The following is a 17,409-nucleotide window of genomic DNA, read 5'->3' as shown; positions in this document are numbered from 1 at the left end:
CCCCCCGCTGATATCTCTCTGAGAATTCCAGCCCTCATATTTATTCAAAATTAACCAGATATATATAATTTAAATGTAATTTGTTGTGATCAGTCCCCTGATTACATGAAAGTGACCCGAGTTTCCCTTGCCTTCAATAACACAGCACAGGCAGCCCAGCAGCAGAAACAGGAGGGAAGCTAAAGTCAGGGGGCCGGAGAGCAAAACCGGGGCAGGCACAGGCCTTCAGAGCGTCCGACAGTTTACAGGATCAGGTCACCATCTCTGTAAATATTGGAGAGACAATGCCTCCCTGGACAGTGCCTCTCTAAGGAAGGGTGATCCGCCATGGGGGATATAGTAGACACCCTATGCCAGTGGCGTTGTAGGTTGCTGCATCTCTTAAGTTCTACACGGCCAGTTTCTTTTAGGTGTCAACAGATGACAGTATCTCCCAAGCAGCCACTCACCACTATATAAGTGCACTGTCCAAGATGGCTGGAGAATGTCTCAGATTCTGGATGAATGAAGGCAGCCATTGCCAGCTTTCTATGTGTTCATGATGTGGACTGCACCATGTGACTATCAACGCACCACTTGAGCAGCTGGCATGTTTATTAACTGGAAAAGGATTCTATTCATTCTATATGCAGTTAATCTATGACGTATAGAAGCAAATTGCAGCAGCAGACATGTGCTTCAACGCTAACAAGTGTCAAGGTCACAGAGCAGGGAAGGTGTCTTAAGTGACAAGAGCTGATGACTCCATCAGAAACCCTCGGATTGATGGAGAAAAGAGGTTCACTGCCAGTCATAGTACAAGAGACATAGAGCAAACCATCAGGCTGAAGATGCAATTCACCTGCCTCAGTCTTTCTAGGGGAGCTCTGCAGTATAACCCAGTAAAAGTGTGACAGACAGTCGCCGTGTGCTGTTCACTGCATAACATTGAGGCTATGCAGAGTGGTGATAACATCTGCCCAAAGGAAGAAGAGGAGGCAGAAGTGTCATCGGATAAAGAGGACAGGCAATTGGAAGTGATATGAAAGGGGATCTATATCCACAGGTTGCTGCCCATGTCCATGTCATCAAGTTAATGGACTATCTCGTACTGACCTATCTCCAACCATATGGTCACATGAAATGATATAACACTGAGAGCTTTACCCATTTATCATGTATGGTGTAGAAAGTCACATCTAAGAGCACCACTATAAGGTTCAATGACCATCCTATACCTTAACCATTCAGTGTCCCTACTTTTCCCATCCGCCTTTCATCCACTTCTTCACAGTATGAAGCTCAAGCTCACCCTTGCATTGCCAAGGTTATTTTTCGACATTAGGTCCACTCCCTCAGATAAAGCCCACATTGCTCACCTTGGCAGTGACCTCTGCCCAGTCCACCTTAGTCATTTGTGATGGTCTTTTGTGGCCACTAACTGGAAACAGAATCTCTCTGCATTCCCTAACAATCCGAAGGATATGGCACAGCTCGTCCTCACTGAACCACGGGGAGATTCTCCCAAGTTCGTCCTCTTCCCCATCCTCCACCAAGCCTCCCCCCCAACCAGAGATCCATCCGAGCCTGCGCACCCCCCCTGCCCCCTTCCTCCGGCAGACGTCAGCAGAAGGCCAGGAAGGTGCTGCAGGCTCTCCAACGAATGCAGTAAGAATTCTCACAACACCAGTCCAACAGGACTTTCCAACAGGACTTTAACCTGGTGATGTGAGACTTCTTACTGTGTTTACCCCAGTCCAACGCTGCCATCTCCACACCAACGAGCACAGGTCAGAAGGAGGAGCAGCAATCGAGGTAGGTTGGGGGTGTGCTCTGCCGAGGGGGTCTCCTCCTGGGGGGGCGGGGGGGGGGCGTGGTCTGCCAGTGGGGTCTGCCTCCCAGGGGGTTCGGATCGCAGGAGTGGGGGTATGCCGGGAGGGGCCTGCCTCCTCGGGCGGGGGTGGGGGGGGGGGGTGCCGATCGTGTGGGGGCAGGTCTGCGAAGGGTGTTCGAGGAGGGTGGGCTTCGGAGGTTCCCCTGCAGAATAGGACTCTGCTTCGGATTTTTATTCTGCAGGTGGATAGCAGCACGGATCCGAAACGGATTCAAGACGTTAAAATGGGATTTGGCAGTAGAGTTGGGTGCGTGGTTCATTAAATCAATTTAATGCATTTAAATCGCCGGGCTGCCCAATTGGGGTGCGACCGGATCTGCGCCCAAACCGGGTGTGGGTAAAGGCACAATCTACTCGGTTTCGGGTGCAGATCGCGTTACAGGCCCGACGCTCGAATTTACCACGATTTCGCCCCCATTTTCAGGTGCAAATTTTTGGTAAAACCAGGCCCAAAGAGTTTTCTGATGCCAGCCGCCCCTGTCACCTAACCCAATGGCCTACCTCATGACCTTGCTGCCACGCGGCTGCGTTCAAGCTGCTGTGCCCTTCCCGTGCCAGATGCCCAACTTCTTCCAGGCTCGCCAGTGTAGATTCATTGACTGCCATGCAAAATCTTGCCTATTATTGCTATCTGATCTGCATTCCTCCTCACTGACATCCAAACCATTCAAAAATTTCTGTCCTATAAAAATTGTTGATGTGAGCCAGCTGATGCTTTTATGAGATTGAGGGAAGAGGACAAGACATGGCAGTAAGGACTTCAGTGAATCTATGTTACACCTAGTTCATTCATTTGTCTTATAGCACATGAATGCAATAATATTTAAGTAACACACTGCGTCATTAAATGCTTGCTTTCTTTCACCATAGGTGATTCTTCTCATTGTGATATTTAATCGGTAAAAATATATACACCAGTGCGGGGAACAATAAATTATCTCCAATAAAATTATTCATTCGATTCTTTATTCCTGTGGTTATGTTTCCCTATCTGGAACATGACAAAAATAGAGCAACATTTTAAAATGAATTTAATAGAAAAATTCAAGTTGTAGTAATCTTGTCTGTGGGCATTCTGCTGACGAAATTCTCTCGCGGATATTTTGAATAACTTGTTCTTCTCAATGGGCAGCAGATTTGGTTGATCTGTGTGGCTTCATATTTCAGAGATTACATTTGTTCTACAGGCTGAACTGGAGGATGGGATCTTCATTGCAGCATCTAGATTATCACTGACCGGTTCATGGCTTGTCTGATAAACAGGTCAAGTTCTTTGCTTGTAAACAGCACCAAAATAGTTTCGGGAGAGTTTCTAATTGCAACCGATGAGCAGTCCATCATATTAATCCTCTGCTATCAGCAGTGCATAGTCGTCTGTGCAAGAATAGCCCTGATCTCAGCAGCTCTGCATTCAGCCTTGGATTTGTTTTTCGACGTATTTGGAAACACAGACTTCTTTTCCTGAGCCTCGGTGGACAAGAGGCAGACGTGCTGACTTTATATGGCCTGACAGCCACAATCAAATCAGTTCTGGGTCACTTTTATCAAGCCAAAAACTCGGTTGCAATTTTAAACCTTCTTTCCCTGTTACATCAATGCCAGATATAAATTCAAATGAATGATTTCACCACTCCTTAGAAACGACAAAAAAAACACCCATGAAACAACAAGCCACTCATTTGTTGTGATGAGAGTTGTATACCATGCTGTTGATCCCATGCATTGTTTGTTAAAAGCACAGGAAGACTTAGAGATATTTCTGTACGTTGCCACACACAAGATTTTTCCGACCACAGTCATGTCACTGGGTCTGAGCCAGGAATTTTCCTATGGGCAAAGAGGAATCAGCAGGTGAACTGTAATGTGTGGATGCAAAAAAATTAGCATGGGATTTTTAATATGTAAGCAATATGTCAATTGTAAGGAGCAGCTCTTGACTCAACAACAATGTAACTAGGACTATGACTATCACTGCACTGTCTACTATATGAGGAGATGGTGGTTTAGTGGTAATGCCAGAATCCCATGGGGACCTGGGTTCAAACCCAACCACAGCAGTGGGTAGAGTTTAAATTCAGTTAATAAATCTGCAATTGAAAACTAATCTCACAATGGCTACCATGCAACTATTGTCAATGGCCATAAAATCCCATCCAGAACTAGTGCCCTTTAGGGAAAGAAATCTGCCATGCAAATCTGCCTCTGCCATGCAGTGGTTAGCATTGCTGTCTCATAGTGCCAGGGAGCCAGGTTCAATTCCAGCCTTGGGTGACTGTCTGTCTGGAATTTGCACATTCTACCTGTGTCTGTGTGTGTTTCCTCTAGGTGCTCTGGTTTCCTCCCACAGTTCAAAGATGTGCAACTTAGGTGGAATGACCATGGTAAACAAAAAATGCCAGTTAATATCCATAGCCGTGAAGGTTAGAAGGCTTAACCATGGTAAATGTGTGGGGTTATAGGGATAGGGTGAGAGAGAAGGCATGAATAAAATATTCTCTCAGAGAGTCAGTGCGGATTAGATGGGCCAAATGACCTCCTTCAGCACTGTAGGAATTCTATGCTCCCCTGGTCTGATTTACATGTGATTTCAGACCATTAGCAATGAGTTTGGCTCTTATTTACTCTCTGAAATGGCTTCACAAAGCTATACAATTCAAGGGCAATCCTCCAGTTCAGTCTGTAGAACAAATGTAATCTCTGAAATGTGAAGCCACACAGATCAACCAAATCTGCTGTCCATTGAGAAGAACAAGTTATTCAAAATATCTGCGAGAGAATTTCATCAGCAGAATGCCCACAGACAAGTTTACAATGACTTGAATTTTTATATGATATTCATTTTAAAATGTCGTTCTATTTTTGTTATGTTCCAGATAGGGAAACATAACCACAGGAATAAAAAAGTAGTCAGAATCGAATGAATAAGGGATGCCCTTATTTGAGTCTCCTCATACTGTTATACTTTGCGCCAACTACCCTGTGAGTGCTGGCAGTATGCTTCTTTTTATCAAATCTCATTTTAATCACTCCCCTGACTCATCTGTCACTTTTTCCTACTTCAAGCACCTGATTATTCTTGTTAAGTCCACTCTGATTTTTTGACCAAGGTATTCCCTCTCAAAGGCTCCTTCAACCTCTGCTCTGTATGATTCTTTATCCTCTATGATGTCAGTCCTCATTTCAGCTTCCCTTGATTTGTTTTTGTCTGAATTTACCACAATCCTGTACTTAATCCTAAATGTCTCCCTCATTGTGAATTCTCCTGCTACTCTCATAGCTACTCCTTCAACATCGACATCTGGATAGCACGGTGGCACAATGGTTAGGACTGCTGCTTCATAGCTTCAGGGACCTGGGTTCAATTCCCAGCTTGGGTCACTGTTTGTTGTGGAGTTTGCATGTTCTCCCCATGTCTGCATGGGTTTCTTCCGGGTGCTCCGGTTTCCTCCCACAGTCTAAACATGTGCAGGGTAGATGCATTGGCCACACTCAATTGCCCCGAAGTGTCCCAGGGTGCATAGGTTAGAGGTATTAGCAGGGTAAATTTGTGGGGTTATGGGGATAGGGCCTAGGTAGGATTGTTGTCGGTGCAGACTCAATGGACTGAATGGCCTCCTTCTGCACTATGGGGATTCAAAGATTCCATGATTTCTATCTTCAGATCAGGCTTAACTTGCCAGTTAATTCAGTTGGTGAAAACAAATGTAAAGCAATGTTGAAAAGCTGACTATTAAATGGTATGAAGTGACCGAAGCACAGGAGTAGAATGCAGTGGAAATGGGATGATTCCTGCAGCAGGGTTTATAATTTTGCTGTACTTACAACACTGTTTTCAGATTGTGGTAAAGAACTGAGTTAAGTGTAGAAAGCAGGAAAGGGTTTTGATTTGATGATTCATAAAGCAAGAATATAAGTCTTCCATTTATCACACCTCTTAAGACATCTCATATCAATTGACAAACAATTAATGATCCATTCACTGCTGTTAAGTAGGGGGAAGAAACCAGTGTATAGCATCAAACTGGGTCAACCTCATTACATTATAATACCACCTTGAGTCATACCTGACACAAAGGATAATGTTTGTGCCTATAGAAGACTAATGATTTCAGCCTCAGGATATTGTTGCAGGAATTCCTCAGAGCAGCATCCCCCACGTGATCATATCCAGTTTCTGCACTAATGACTTTCCCTCTGTCATACAGTCAGAAATGGGGCTGGTTGCTGATGATTGCAGTGTTCAGCTGCATTCATAATCCCTCAGAAAATGAAACAGTCCAAGCTGCATGCAATAGGATAAACAACATCAAGACTTGGGCTGGTCAGCGGTAAATAACAGTCAAGCCATGCAAGGATCAGGCAATGACCATCTCTAACAAGTGAGTTCTATCACTTCCACCTGACATTCAACAGGATTCCTTTCACTGAGGCCTCCACTGTCATCATCCTGGAGGCTGCCATTGTCCAAAAACTGAACTGCATTAGTCAAATAAATGCCGTGGTACTACAGCTGGTCAGAAACTGGGTATTCTGCAGCAAGTGGCTCTGATTCCGCAAAGTCTTTTGACCATGGAAACAAAATCCAAGTGGGTTGTAAAACAGATCACCAATTTGCCTATGCCTAATTTGCACCACTACCCAAATGAATTTCAACCCCTGGTGATACTGATCATGTTCCCATTAAGGAACGTCACAGGTTGCTTTTACAGAGGAAGATAAATCACAAATCCATGAAATATGATCACAAACCCAATGAACAGAATCAGAATACAATCCCATTATACGGATCACCAATTCAGTAGAAAGTCCACAGACCCATTTTGTAGTGAGGTAGATAGCTTACATCCCCTTTGTGCACACAGAATGAAACAAATATAAAGACCATATAAAGGTTGCACTTTAAGATTCAAGGATAAACGGCTTGAATTAGGATTAGGTAGGACTTTCTCGAAGAGAGATGAAAAGCTTTATTGATGAACTGATTGAGGCCTTCAAGGGCAGCACCTTAGCACAATGGTTAACATTGCTGCCTCACAGCACCAGGGACCCAGGTTTTATTTCCAGCTTGGGTCTGTGTGGAGGTTGCATGTTCTCCCTGTGTCTACAGGGATTTCTTCCGGATGCTCCAGTTTCTTCGTACAGTCCAAAAATGTGTGGGTTAGGTGGATTGGCCAAGCTAAGTTGCCCCTTAGCATCAGCAGGACTAGCTATGGTAAATGCATGGGGTTATGGTGATAGGGCCTGGATGGAACTGTGGTTGGCGCAGACTCGATGGGCCAAATGGCCTCCTCCTGCACTTTAGGATTATATAATTCCAAATGATTAGAATAAATACTGAGATTATTTCCCTTGGCTGGCAATATGCCAATAAAGGGGCTATAAAGAGAGAACAGGGATTAATTTTGAATTGCTTTAATAAAAGGCTGGCACAGCAAATAATGAAGCAAATGATATTGTAGTGTTTAATTCTGTGCTTTTCAGAGGCCGTATCTTTAGGATTACAAAAGTAATTAAATGGATGGTAAGAAAAAGATTTAAAAACGTTGCAATTATAGCGTGAAGTTCTTGTCTCAAAATGTTGAAGAATTCATAAAAATTTTAAAAATGGATTAGTTATTTGAAAAGCATATTAAATATTAAGATAACTTCTTCACAGAAACAATCTGCGAATGAGTTATGTTTAAGGTGTTCTGAAGTAAAGTGAATTCACAGGTTGGAAGACAAGAAAAAAGATTAAATAAAAGGATGCAAGTGTAGTCAACTCGACCTGACAAAGATGTTTGGTGCGGAGAGCAGATACAAACCACCTCAAGCCCAGAGCCAGTGATGATCAGGAGAAAGGGAGTCAGCTATCAGTATGCGTCATGTATCTATTCCTTTTCTAGTTCTTAAGAAAGATTTTGTAGTTAGTATAAACAAGGTGAGATTTGATTACTTCTGTTATTTTGTGCATCAACTATTGATCCTGAAAGAAAAACAGCCAAAAGTATCTCCATTCAAGATGGTGCTGGAGGGTTGCGACTTCTTGTGAACTGTCCCTAGCATACCTCCCAATTCCACCTTTTACACTTGTTTGATGCTTTTAAAACTGTACTCACACGCTCATAAACTCTCTAACAATGCTCGATTTCAATCTCTTATAGACATCCTAGCTGTGACTGTAACACTACATTCTGCACTCTTTCCTTCTCCGTTATATACTCTATGAATGGTATGTTTTGCCTGTATGGCACACAAGAAACTATACTTTTCACGGAATACCAATACATGTAACAATAATAAATCAAATCAAATCTTTTAAATAACTGGAGTATTGGTATTGGCCAATAAAGAAATCAGCCATTATCTCACTTCTAGTTCATTCACAGATTGTAATCAGTGTTTGATCAGCTAGGCTGGCTCCTCTTCTTCTTGCCAGAACAAAGCTAGGTAGGACTTCCACCAGCTGCCTTGACCTTGCCATCTTTCTGGGATGCAGCTATTTATGTTTGCAGGCAGGTTGCTGGCTGGGTCCTTGCCAACTGGAAGAAGCCTGCTGCTGTCAGCAAAGGAAAATGCAAACTGTTAGGCAGCAGGCCTACTATGTAGCACTGCAAGAAGTGGAGGCCAACACTGAGATCTAACAATGGTAAGAGTTTGGGTCTTAATAGATCATGTCTGCTGATGAGCTTTCACTGTGAAGAGGGACATTAGAAAGGCATCTGCTAGTACCTCAGTAAGTCTACCACGCTTCTCCTGACCAATCATAGAATCAGTGATGGATAAATGTGGATGGATGCTTCCTCTTGTGGGGAATTCTAGGATGAGAGGTCATGGTCTCAGGATAAGGGATAGCAAATTTAAGAGTTGAGGAGAAACTACTTCTTCTAAAGGGTTGTGAATCTGTGGAATTCGCTACCCTAAAGTTGTGGTGATAAATTTAAGGAGGAGTTAGACAGATTTTTAATTGGAAACGGATTGAATGGTTATGGGAAGAAGGCAGGAAAATGGAAATGGGGAGCATCTCAGTCATGATCGAGGGGCAGAGTGGACTTGATGGGCCAAATGGCCTAATTCTGCTCCTATATTTTGTGAACTTATGAACAGCAAAAGGAAACAACATTGGTTAAAGAATGGGTGGTCAGTGCCTTTCCGTACTGAGGTGGTTGGAAAGAGAAATGCAGTTCAGAGCAAGGATGAAATGGAAGGCCTGCCCAGGATAAAGGGCCAGCCTAAAGTCAGAGCCATGACCGATCATAGTTGATGGGGTGGTTTCACTGCAATTGTGTTGGAATTTAAACTACATGTGGAAACATGGGAATTTCTGCATGGCTTCTCTATAAATCTGGCAGAAGAGCTAGTGGAACCTCAATGTTCGTCACCTCCATATTCAGTATTCTGCTGCTCTGGTGGCCATGCTTTGCCAACTTTGGCTCATCCAAGCTTTTTCTGCCTCTATTTAATTCTGCTCCAAGTCCTGTTCACCAATTACAATATGGGTAATTTCCCAGCCTCGTTGCGCCTGGTGCAGATCATGCTGGGCAGCGCAAAGTGGAAGATTCACCAGGTATGGGCCAGCAAGACAGGCAACCAGATTTAAATAACTTCTTAAAATATGCTTAATTGATGTAAAGCTGGAATCTCCCTGCTCCCGAGATTCTGCGACACTCAGGCACAGTGGGAACCAGGTAAGAATCTCAAGAAATGGAGACCCAGTATGATGGCCACACTGGGGTCTCAGAGGCCATGACTGGGCAGTATCCACCTGGCACTGCCGACCTGACAGTATTAACCTGGTACTGGCTGGATGCCAGGGCAATGTCAAGGGGGGGTGGGGCCATGAAGGCATTGGAGCATGAAGGAAGCAGGCAATGAAGGGGGTCATGAGGATGATGAACATGAAGGGTGACACGAATGGGGTGGAGAATGAGGGGGGTCATGGAGGGGCATGAAGGGGGACCACTGGGAGGGCCCCAATGCTGGTGATCTATGCTGGGGAGGGGCATGGGGAAACATGCCTTAAATGAGGGAGGGGATGGTCCTGATATCAATGGAAGTGGAGGTCTTCAATTTCACTTTAAGATTGGGGCTCCTTTAAAAAAGTCACCAATCCCTGTGAAGTTGAGGTTACTAGGCTCGCCCGTCTCAGAACCGGTGCAAAACACACTCCTCTTCCAAAGAATGACTAAGTGCGGGAAGATCGCGATGACCGGCATGACTGGTTTTCTCACCCAGTCATTTCTTGAGAAAGTTCCACCCAGTGATTCATGGGGCAAAACTCTGAAGAGCCCCTTGCTCCAAAAATGTCACCAAAACTACCTCGTGAGAAAGCAGCCTGGCAGGAAGCCAGGGATCAACCCCGCTGAAGCTCTTTAAAACTCCCCGCCCTTCCCCCATTGTCAATGAAGGAGGATGGCTACAGCTGAGACTGTACACTACCCTATGAAAGGGCTTCCCTCCACTGAGTTCGGTCTGGCAACAGTGGCCATTGTTATTTTCAAAGTTCCTAAGTAGGCAGCCTTCATCACAGATGTTGGAATCTAGCCCACCATCCTTAGTTGGATAGCAAGCACATTCTCTGGCCATTAATTGGGCAATCCGACAAAATTCATGTTGAATGTGTCATGCCAACAGCATGCACAATTGGCATCCAACACGCTTGGTAAGAATGTCAATTTCCTACCTCAAAACAAAAAGTCAGTCCCTTGACTTTTAAATTCTCATTGGCATCTTTCAATTTCTTCACGGTCTTGTCCTTCTCTATGGCTGTAAGCTTCTTCAACGCTATGACTCCTGGTTCTCTCTTTTTCTCTGGTCTCTTACGCCACCCTTTCTTTATTAGTCCTCCATTAGTCACCATATCTTCAGTCATCTACATGCATGGCCCAATGTTTTCTGGCCCTTTTCACCGGTGGGATCTTCCAGTCCTGCCGATAGCGACCAGCCGTGGCACATTTCCTGGTGGCTGGTGTTGTGGGCACACAATGGCCAACAGACATTAACAGAACTGGAAGACCCCATTGCTAGCTAATGATGGGCTATCACTGCTGAATGGTAGGTTGGGGGGAAGGGGGGTGGGAGGTGAGGATAAAAGGACAATGATCTGGAATTCTTTGTCCTGACCTCTCAAGAGGGTCCTTCAAATGCACCTCCCTCACCAAGCTTTCACTCAAGTCTTCTTAATATCTCCTTGTTTGACGGCGTGTCCAGTTATTCTCTGATCTTGTCTCCAGAAAGTTGGAGACATTTTTCCTTTACAACATGAAGTTAGTAAGTTGTTGCTGTTTCCATTGAAATTTCCACTACCCACTCAGCAACGTGATGGTGAAAATTCTGCTCTCTGGAAGAGGAAGGAGATCATACTCTACAACAATAGGTGCAATCAGGAATCCCAGGAAGTGAAAACCATTTGTGACAGTTTGACAAAGTGGGTGATAATGAATTGGTTACAAACCAACCATTGCCATGAAAGGGGGAAAAGAAAATTGGATGGAATGTGAAAAGGGCCCCATTTTGTATGAGTGCCAGGGACAAATTTCTCTAATGTTGCAACCCAAATCTTGTGCTTCTATGGGTCAACTGGCCAAGCTCATCGAGATCTACCTTTTAATTACAAAGTGGAATACTGGGTTCAGAATCACTCCCTGATTTTCTATATTTCAACTTAAATTCCTATCTCTATTCTCATTATTTTTCTTTCTAGCATTATTTTCCTTCAGTACATTTTGAATTCAAAATTCAGATTTCAAATTCAGTGCTCCCTCCCCATTCAAAATTCTTTTCCCAATTATCTTTTGTTTCTACAGGACAGCTTCCACTTCAAGCTACCACTTGAACTTGGTCGTAAAACGAACTCACGCAACTGCAAGTTTTGCCCAGTAAATCCAAGTAGGAGAATTAAGGGTTATAGCTTGAAGATAAAGGGTAAAATTTTTTGGAACTGAGAGGAGAAATGTCTTCACCCAGAGGGTGATGAATGTGTGGAATTCACTGCCACAGCTCTTGGGGCTAAAGGGAATCAAGTTATATGGTGGCGTGGGGGGGGCGGGCAGCAGGGTGAAGGGAGGAATCAGGATACTGAATTCGATGATCAACCATGATCAAAACAAATGGTAGAGTAAGCTCGAAGGGCTGAATGATCTACTCCTGTTTCCAGCTTCTAAGTACTGGTCAGAATAAACCAAATTTAAAAATTGTTTTAGAGATCACAGTCACCCCCCCACATTCCACCCGCCATCCCAAAACCCCTCTACTTAGTGTGGGTGGAAGATTCTAGGATAGTAATATAGGGGGGATTTCCCACTTACATTTAGGGATCAGTAATGTGAGCAGAAAATTCCAAGGAAGGCCCAAGTTGCATTTGTTGTCAGTGCAAACTTGATGGGCCAAATGGCCTCCTTCTGCAAAGAAAGCAGGATGTGATTTTCCCTACCCCTGCTGGTGATGCAACATGAATCCTCATGTTCAATCCCATCATGCTAAATTTACGTCTATCAGATTTCTTCACTTGATAATCTAGACCCCCACGCCCTTGCTTTTTTTTTTCAGGCATCCTCATTAAAAAAACTATGTTGCTGGTGGAGCAGACAAAAGCCTGCCAGTGAAACGTTGTGGGACCTGCCCCTTCATGATACAGCAGAGAAAGCTAAGGCCAATTTTCGCACCCACTGCACCATTCCACTGAAAAATGGGAAAATTCCACCCATAGAAACCATAAGACATAGGAACAGAATTAGGCCACTCGGCCCATCTAGTCTGCTGTGCCATTCAATCATGGCTGGTATTTTTCTTATCCCCATTCTTCTACCTTTTCCCCGTATTAATCAAGAACCTATATCTTAAAGACGCTTAATAACCTGCCTCCACAGCCTTCTGTGGCAGAGTTCCACAGATTCTGGCTGAACAAATTCCTCCGCATCTCTGTTTTAAAGGATTGTCCCTTTAGTCTGAGGTTGTGCCCTCTGTTTCTAGTTTTTTCTCTCCACGTCTACTCTATCCAGGCCTCGCAGTATCCTGAAAGTTTCAATAAGATCCCCCCTCATCCTTCTAAACTTCAATGAGTACAGACCCAGAGTCCTCAACCATTCCTCATACGACAAGCTCTTCATTCCAGAGATCATTCTTGTGAACCTCCTCTGGACCCTTTCTGATCCCCTACCTCCCCCCCATAGTTTTCAATCTACCTTCAAAAAAGATATTTGGAACTCTAAACGTTTATGTTACTGTTCAACATAATGATCTTACTCAGGATTCTTCACTGGCAAATTACATGCCCACAAATCCCATAAATAAATACATACAATACTATATTAAAATGGAACAAATGGGGTTTTCAAACAGTAGGGAGGGTTCATCTCAACAGGATTATGCAACACAACTTTGCTCTATAATGGGCTGCATAGTGTACAGTTATGTTAGATATTAGCTTCATTGGATTTTATATTTTACAGGAAGCAGGTCAAGAAAGGTCCAGTTCAGACTTGCCTGTCACCGTAAGCAATTGCTAAACTTGACAACACACAAAACAGAAATATACTCCAGATGGTTATACATAATTTTTTTTTATAAACAAAATTATACACAGACGACAGTAACACACAGATTGTGTGAAAAATATTAAATAACATTTTTCTTTAACATTCTGCTCCAACATATTTCTAAAGAAATTGCGGCAGTACATGTGGTACTGAGACCAGAATTTAAACTAAAAAAAAAAATTGTTTTTCACTGATTTCTTCCCCCATCCCACCCACCCCCAGTTTAATGAGTAGGTGCATGTTACTGTTTATTTACATTAGGAAAATGCACCCAGCTCCATCCATTCGGTACTCCACACGCAAATCAATTATTGCACGATGAGCCTCAGCCGGCACGTATTGGATGAGGCATTTTAAATTTAACTCCCTCAATTCTATCTAACCCGCATTAAAAAAATATAACCAGCATTAACCGAACCTGAACACACAAAATAATCGGGCTTCTCTTTACAATTCTCTCTTTATTAGCTTAGTGGAGATTAGTTGCAGCTACGTGCATGTCGGGTTTCCTCACTGCGACCAATCTGCTTTGGCAACCTTTGGATAGTTGAAAGGACATTCCTTGGTAGATTTCCAGGCCATTTCCCCACTATCGTGTTCTTCCCTTCATTTCCAGTTGTTTGTTGCTGTCTATGAACCTGCACAGACCACCAACTGTAGCATTCCACAATCAATGATAACGCAGTCTTTCTTAGGTTCTCAGTTCCAGCATACTGTAAGGACGCTCCAAAAGCGTCGAGGGGAGAGAAAAATGTCACTTTTAAAAACAACCTACAAAAAGTCAGCCAGGTCAGGTTAGACAACCGTCTCCACCCCGACCAGCTTTGGTGTGAGAATTCGAGGAGTGACGCCATTGTTTAGGTCTTCTTCAAACTCCAGCAACTGTCCCATAAAATTGAGGTTTGGAGAAATAATTGGTCTCTTTCCTTTAACAAATTTGTAGGCATCAGTCATGGTCATTCGTGTGTGCTTCATCAGATAGGCAATAACAATGGTAGCAGAACGTGAAACACCAGCTTGACAGTGAATGAGCAGTCCCTTACCGCACTGGTGTGCTTCCTCTGAAAACACAAGGAACAAAACATATGTTACGCTGTGTTGGCCAGTCTGTCAGTGAATACAATCACCCTTGCAATATTTCTTTTAATGAATCTGAAAATAATTAAAATTCAATGAACAGCTGAAGAGAAATTATTATAAAAGTGTTTATTTGCTTCTTAATGTCATAAGTTGGCTTACATTAATACTGCAATGAAGTTACTGTGAAAATCCCCTAGTCGCTACACTCCTGCACCTATTGGGATGCACAGAGGGAGAATTTAGCCTGGCCAACGCACCTAGCCAGCACTTCATTCAGACTGTGGAAGGAAACCCATGCAGACACAGAGAATGTAACGCATGGCCAGTGACCCAAGCTGGGAATCAAACCCAGGTTCCTGGCACTGCCAGATAGGAGTGCAGAAAAGGTCCTTGGTGCAGATACCAACTCTGCTATTGTTGCCTTCAAATTATATACTTATAAAATACTCTAAATTTTAGTCTTAAATTTCAGTTTCCATTTATCTATTTAATGATCTACATTTTGCAAATGGTTGTCTTTACTGCCCCTCTCATTCTTATTTCATCAGCATATGTGCAATTTGGACATGCCCTTTGGACCATTTTCCCAAATCTGAAACAACAGCAATTTGAACACAAGCCCTTGTGGGACTCCAAACAGAACTTCCCACACTGACTTACTCATCTGATAAGAACTGTCAGTTTCCTATTCTTAACTGGCTCCGATTACTATTCAACTTTGAATTCCTGTAGCTTTTGGTTTAATTAGAAATTTATCATGTAGAACTTTGGTTCAAGGTTCCAGAAACTGAATGTACCAAGAGAAGAAATATGGATGAAAATGATTTTTGAACAGGCTATAAAAAAGGGTAAAATATCAACAGTCTTGCCACATTACTATATAAAATGCACCAATTCAAAAAATGCACAGTGGAATCCCATTGAGATTTTGCAAAATATTCACTATAAATAGCCTGGTTGGCCTTCAACAAGGTCTTTAACAAGCAAGATGATGGCTGGAATTTTACCACCACACTCACCCCGTAACCGGGGCTGGCACAGCTCTCAGAACAGAATTCTGTTGGCCTTGGGTGGGATTTTACGAGTCTCACCCCAGCGAGGTCATAAAATATCGGCCAATGTGTTTTCAATCCTCTTCACTAAATTCTCAGAATTCAAAATATGGCTCCAAATCATTTACTCCTCAGCTCTAAGCAAGTAAACATCCCAAACTTTAAGTATGGCTCGATAGATGTGCAAAACAATTCCTAAAAGGCCTGAACAAGGAACTTCCTGCGTATGTACACACACTGAACCAATTAGGGTGCATCTGTTTTACAGTTAAAGAAATACCTTAAGCACACATCATGGAAACACTACAGTGCAGGCGGCCATTCGGCCCATCAAGTCTGCACCAACCACAATCCCACCCAGGCCCTACCCCCAAATCCCTACATATTTACCCACTAATCCCTCTAACCTACACATCTCAGGACTCTAAACAGCCAATCAACCTAACCCGCACATCTTTGGACTGTGGGAGGAATGATGTGGGTATGCCGGCGTTGGACTGGCGTAAACCTAAGGTGTAAGGATTCGCATTTTAATCAGTAATCTCTAAACTGTCTGTGCTTTATATGCTCTGTCTGAGGCCAGAACTCTCCATTCACCTGACGAAGAGGGTAACCCCTCGAAAGCTTGCGAGTATATTATCAAATAAATAGGTTGGACTAAAACCTGGTGTTGTCAGACTTTTTACTGTGGGAGGAAACCAGAGCACCTGGAGGAAAGCCATGCAGACACAAGGAGAATGTGCAGTGACCCAAGCCGGGAATCGAACCCAAGTCCCTGGAGCTGTCAAGCAGCAGTGCTAACCACTGTGCTACTCTGCCACCCAAAATGACAAATGAACTCAAATCTAAAGCTCATCATCATCCTTGGACTTCTGATCACCCAAAGTATGTAAAATCTTACTATTTTTAATAATCAAGAAAAGGTTCATAAATAGTGCTGGATAATGCATGGCATTTGTTAGGCTGAACAAAATGACAAATCAAACAGTCCACCAAAGCACAATAAATGTAATCAATCAATCTGGTTTTGTATGCCCAGTTGCTAACAGCAATGATCACAGGTGCTAGCTGGTAAAAGCAGAGGAAATACAGCAAACACTATATGAATTTTCTGGATCATTGCTTCAGGATGCATAAACCAACTTATATGGCTTTCCAGAAATTTCTATTGAGCTTGCAATTATTTTGTACACTTGCTGCTGCACTGATTGCAAGTTTCTGTAGCAACATTATATAGGTGGTATACAGCAAAGGCAGGCTTTATTTCATATCATTTCCCATTGATACAAGTGAGATGGTTAGACATCAGGATTTTTTCCATGGTAGATGACTTAGAAAGATTGAGTTTTCAAAACATCATTCGAATGGCAAGCTTTGGTTAAATGTTGAAGAAACTAATAAATAATATATATTTTTAAATGCACAGTAAAATTGAGGCAAGCCCTGCAAATCAAACCAAACTACACTCTCTTGGACAGTAAATATCTGAGTACTGCAGGATAAAAGACAGATTGAAGGATTTAGTTATTCTTGAGGGACCGAATTTGTTAAGGTATTATTTAATTTCAGTCATTTTGCACCGATAGATGACAAAACACTCTGAAGTGGAACTTTGTATGAAGGATCAGTGCTCTGAAAGTTCGCGATTCCAAACAAACCTGTTGGACTTTAACCTGGTGATGTGAGACTGCTTACTCTGTATTTAATGTGAAGCTATGCTAAACTACAAGTCATCTTTCAAAACATGTGACTGACTATTATTAATATTAATAGTTCCTCAACTCTGGCTACAGTAATTTTACAATTGGGTTTGTCCAGGGATTTGGACTTGCCAAATATTCAACTCACAAAAGACTATTTTCAATTAACTATAATTGAGCTGCACTTA

The 17,409-nt window shown here is 42.9% G+C and overlaps 1 protein-coding gene across 1 annotated transcript in view; it reads right to left on the bottom strand.

Annotated features, from left to right (window-relative positions):
* Window positions 1–13,611: 13,611 nt before the first annotated feature.
* The window catches only part of dusp10 (dual specificity phosphatase 10), a 38,789-nt gene continuing 34,991 nt past the window's right edge, over window positions 13,612–17,409 (bottom strand). Inside the window, exon 3 of the mRNA XM_080199792.1 lies at window positions 13,612–14,450. Coding sequence (XP_080055918.1) covers window positions 14,185–14,450 — 266 coding nt within the window. The 3' untranslated portion in view covers window positions 13,612–14,184. The remainder of the gene's footprint in view (window positions 14,451–17,409) is intronic.

The sequence above is a fragment of the Carcharhinus amblyrhynchos genome, chromosome 12, assembly GCF_965287045.1.
Source record: "Carcharhinus amblyrhynchos chromosome 12, sCarAmb.v2.hapA, whole genome shotgun sequence".
Lineage (NCBI taxonomy): Eukaryota > Metazoa > Chordata > Chondrichthyes > Carcharhiniformes > Carcharhinidae > Carcharhinus > Carcharhinus amblyrhynchos.
Note: the sequence above shows the minus strand (reverse complement) of the source record. Positions and strands in the feature narration are given on the sequence as shown.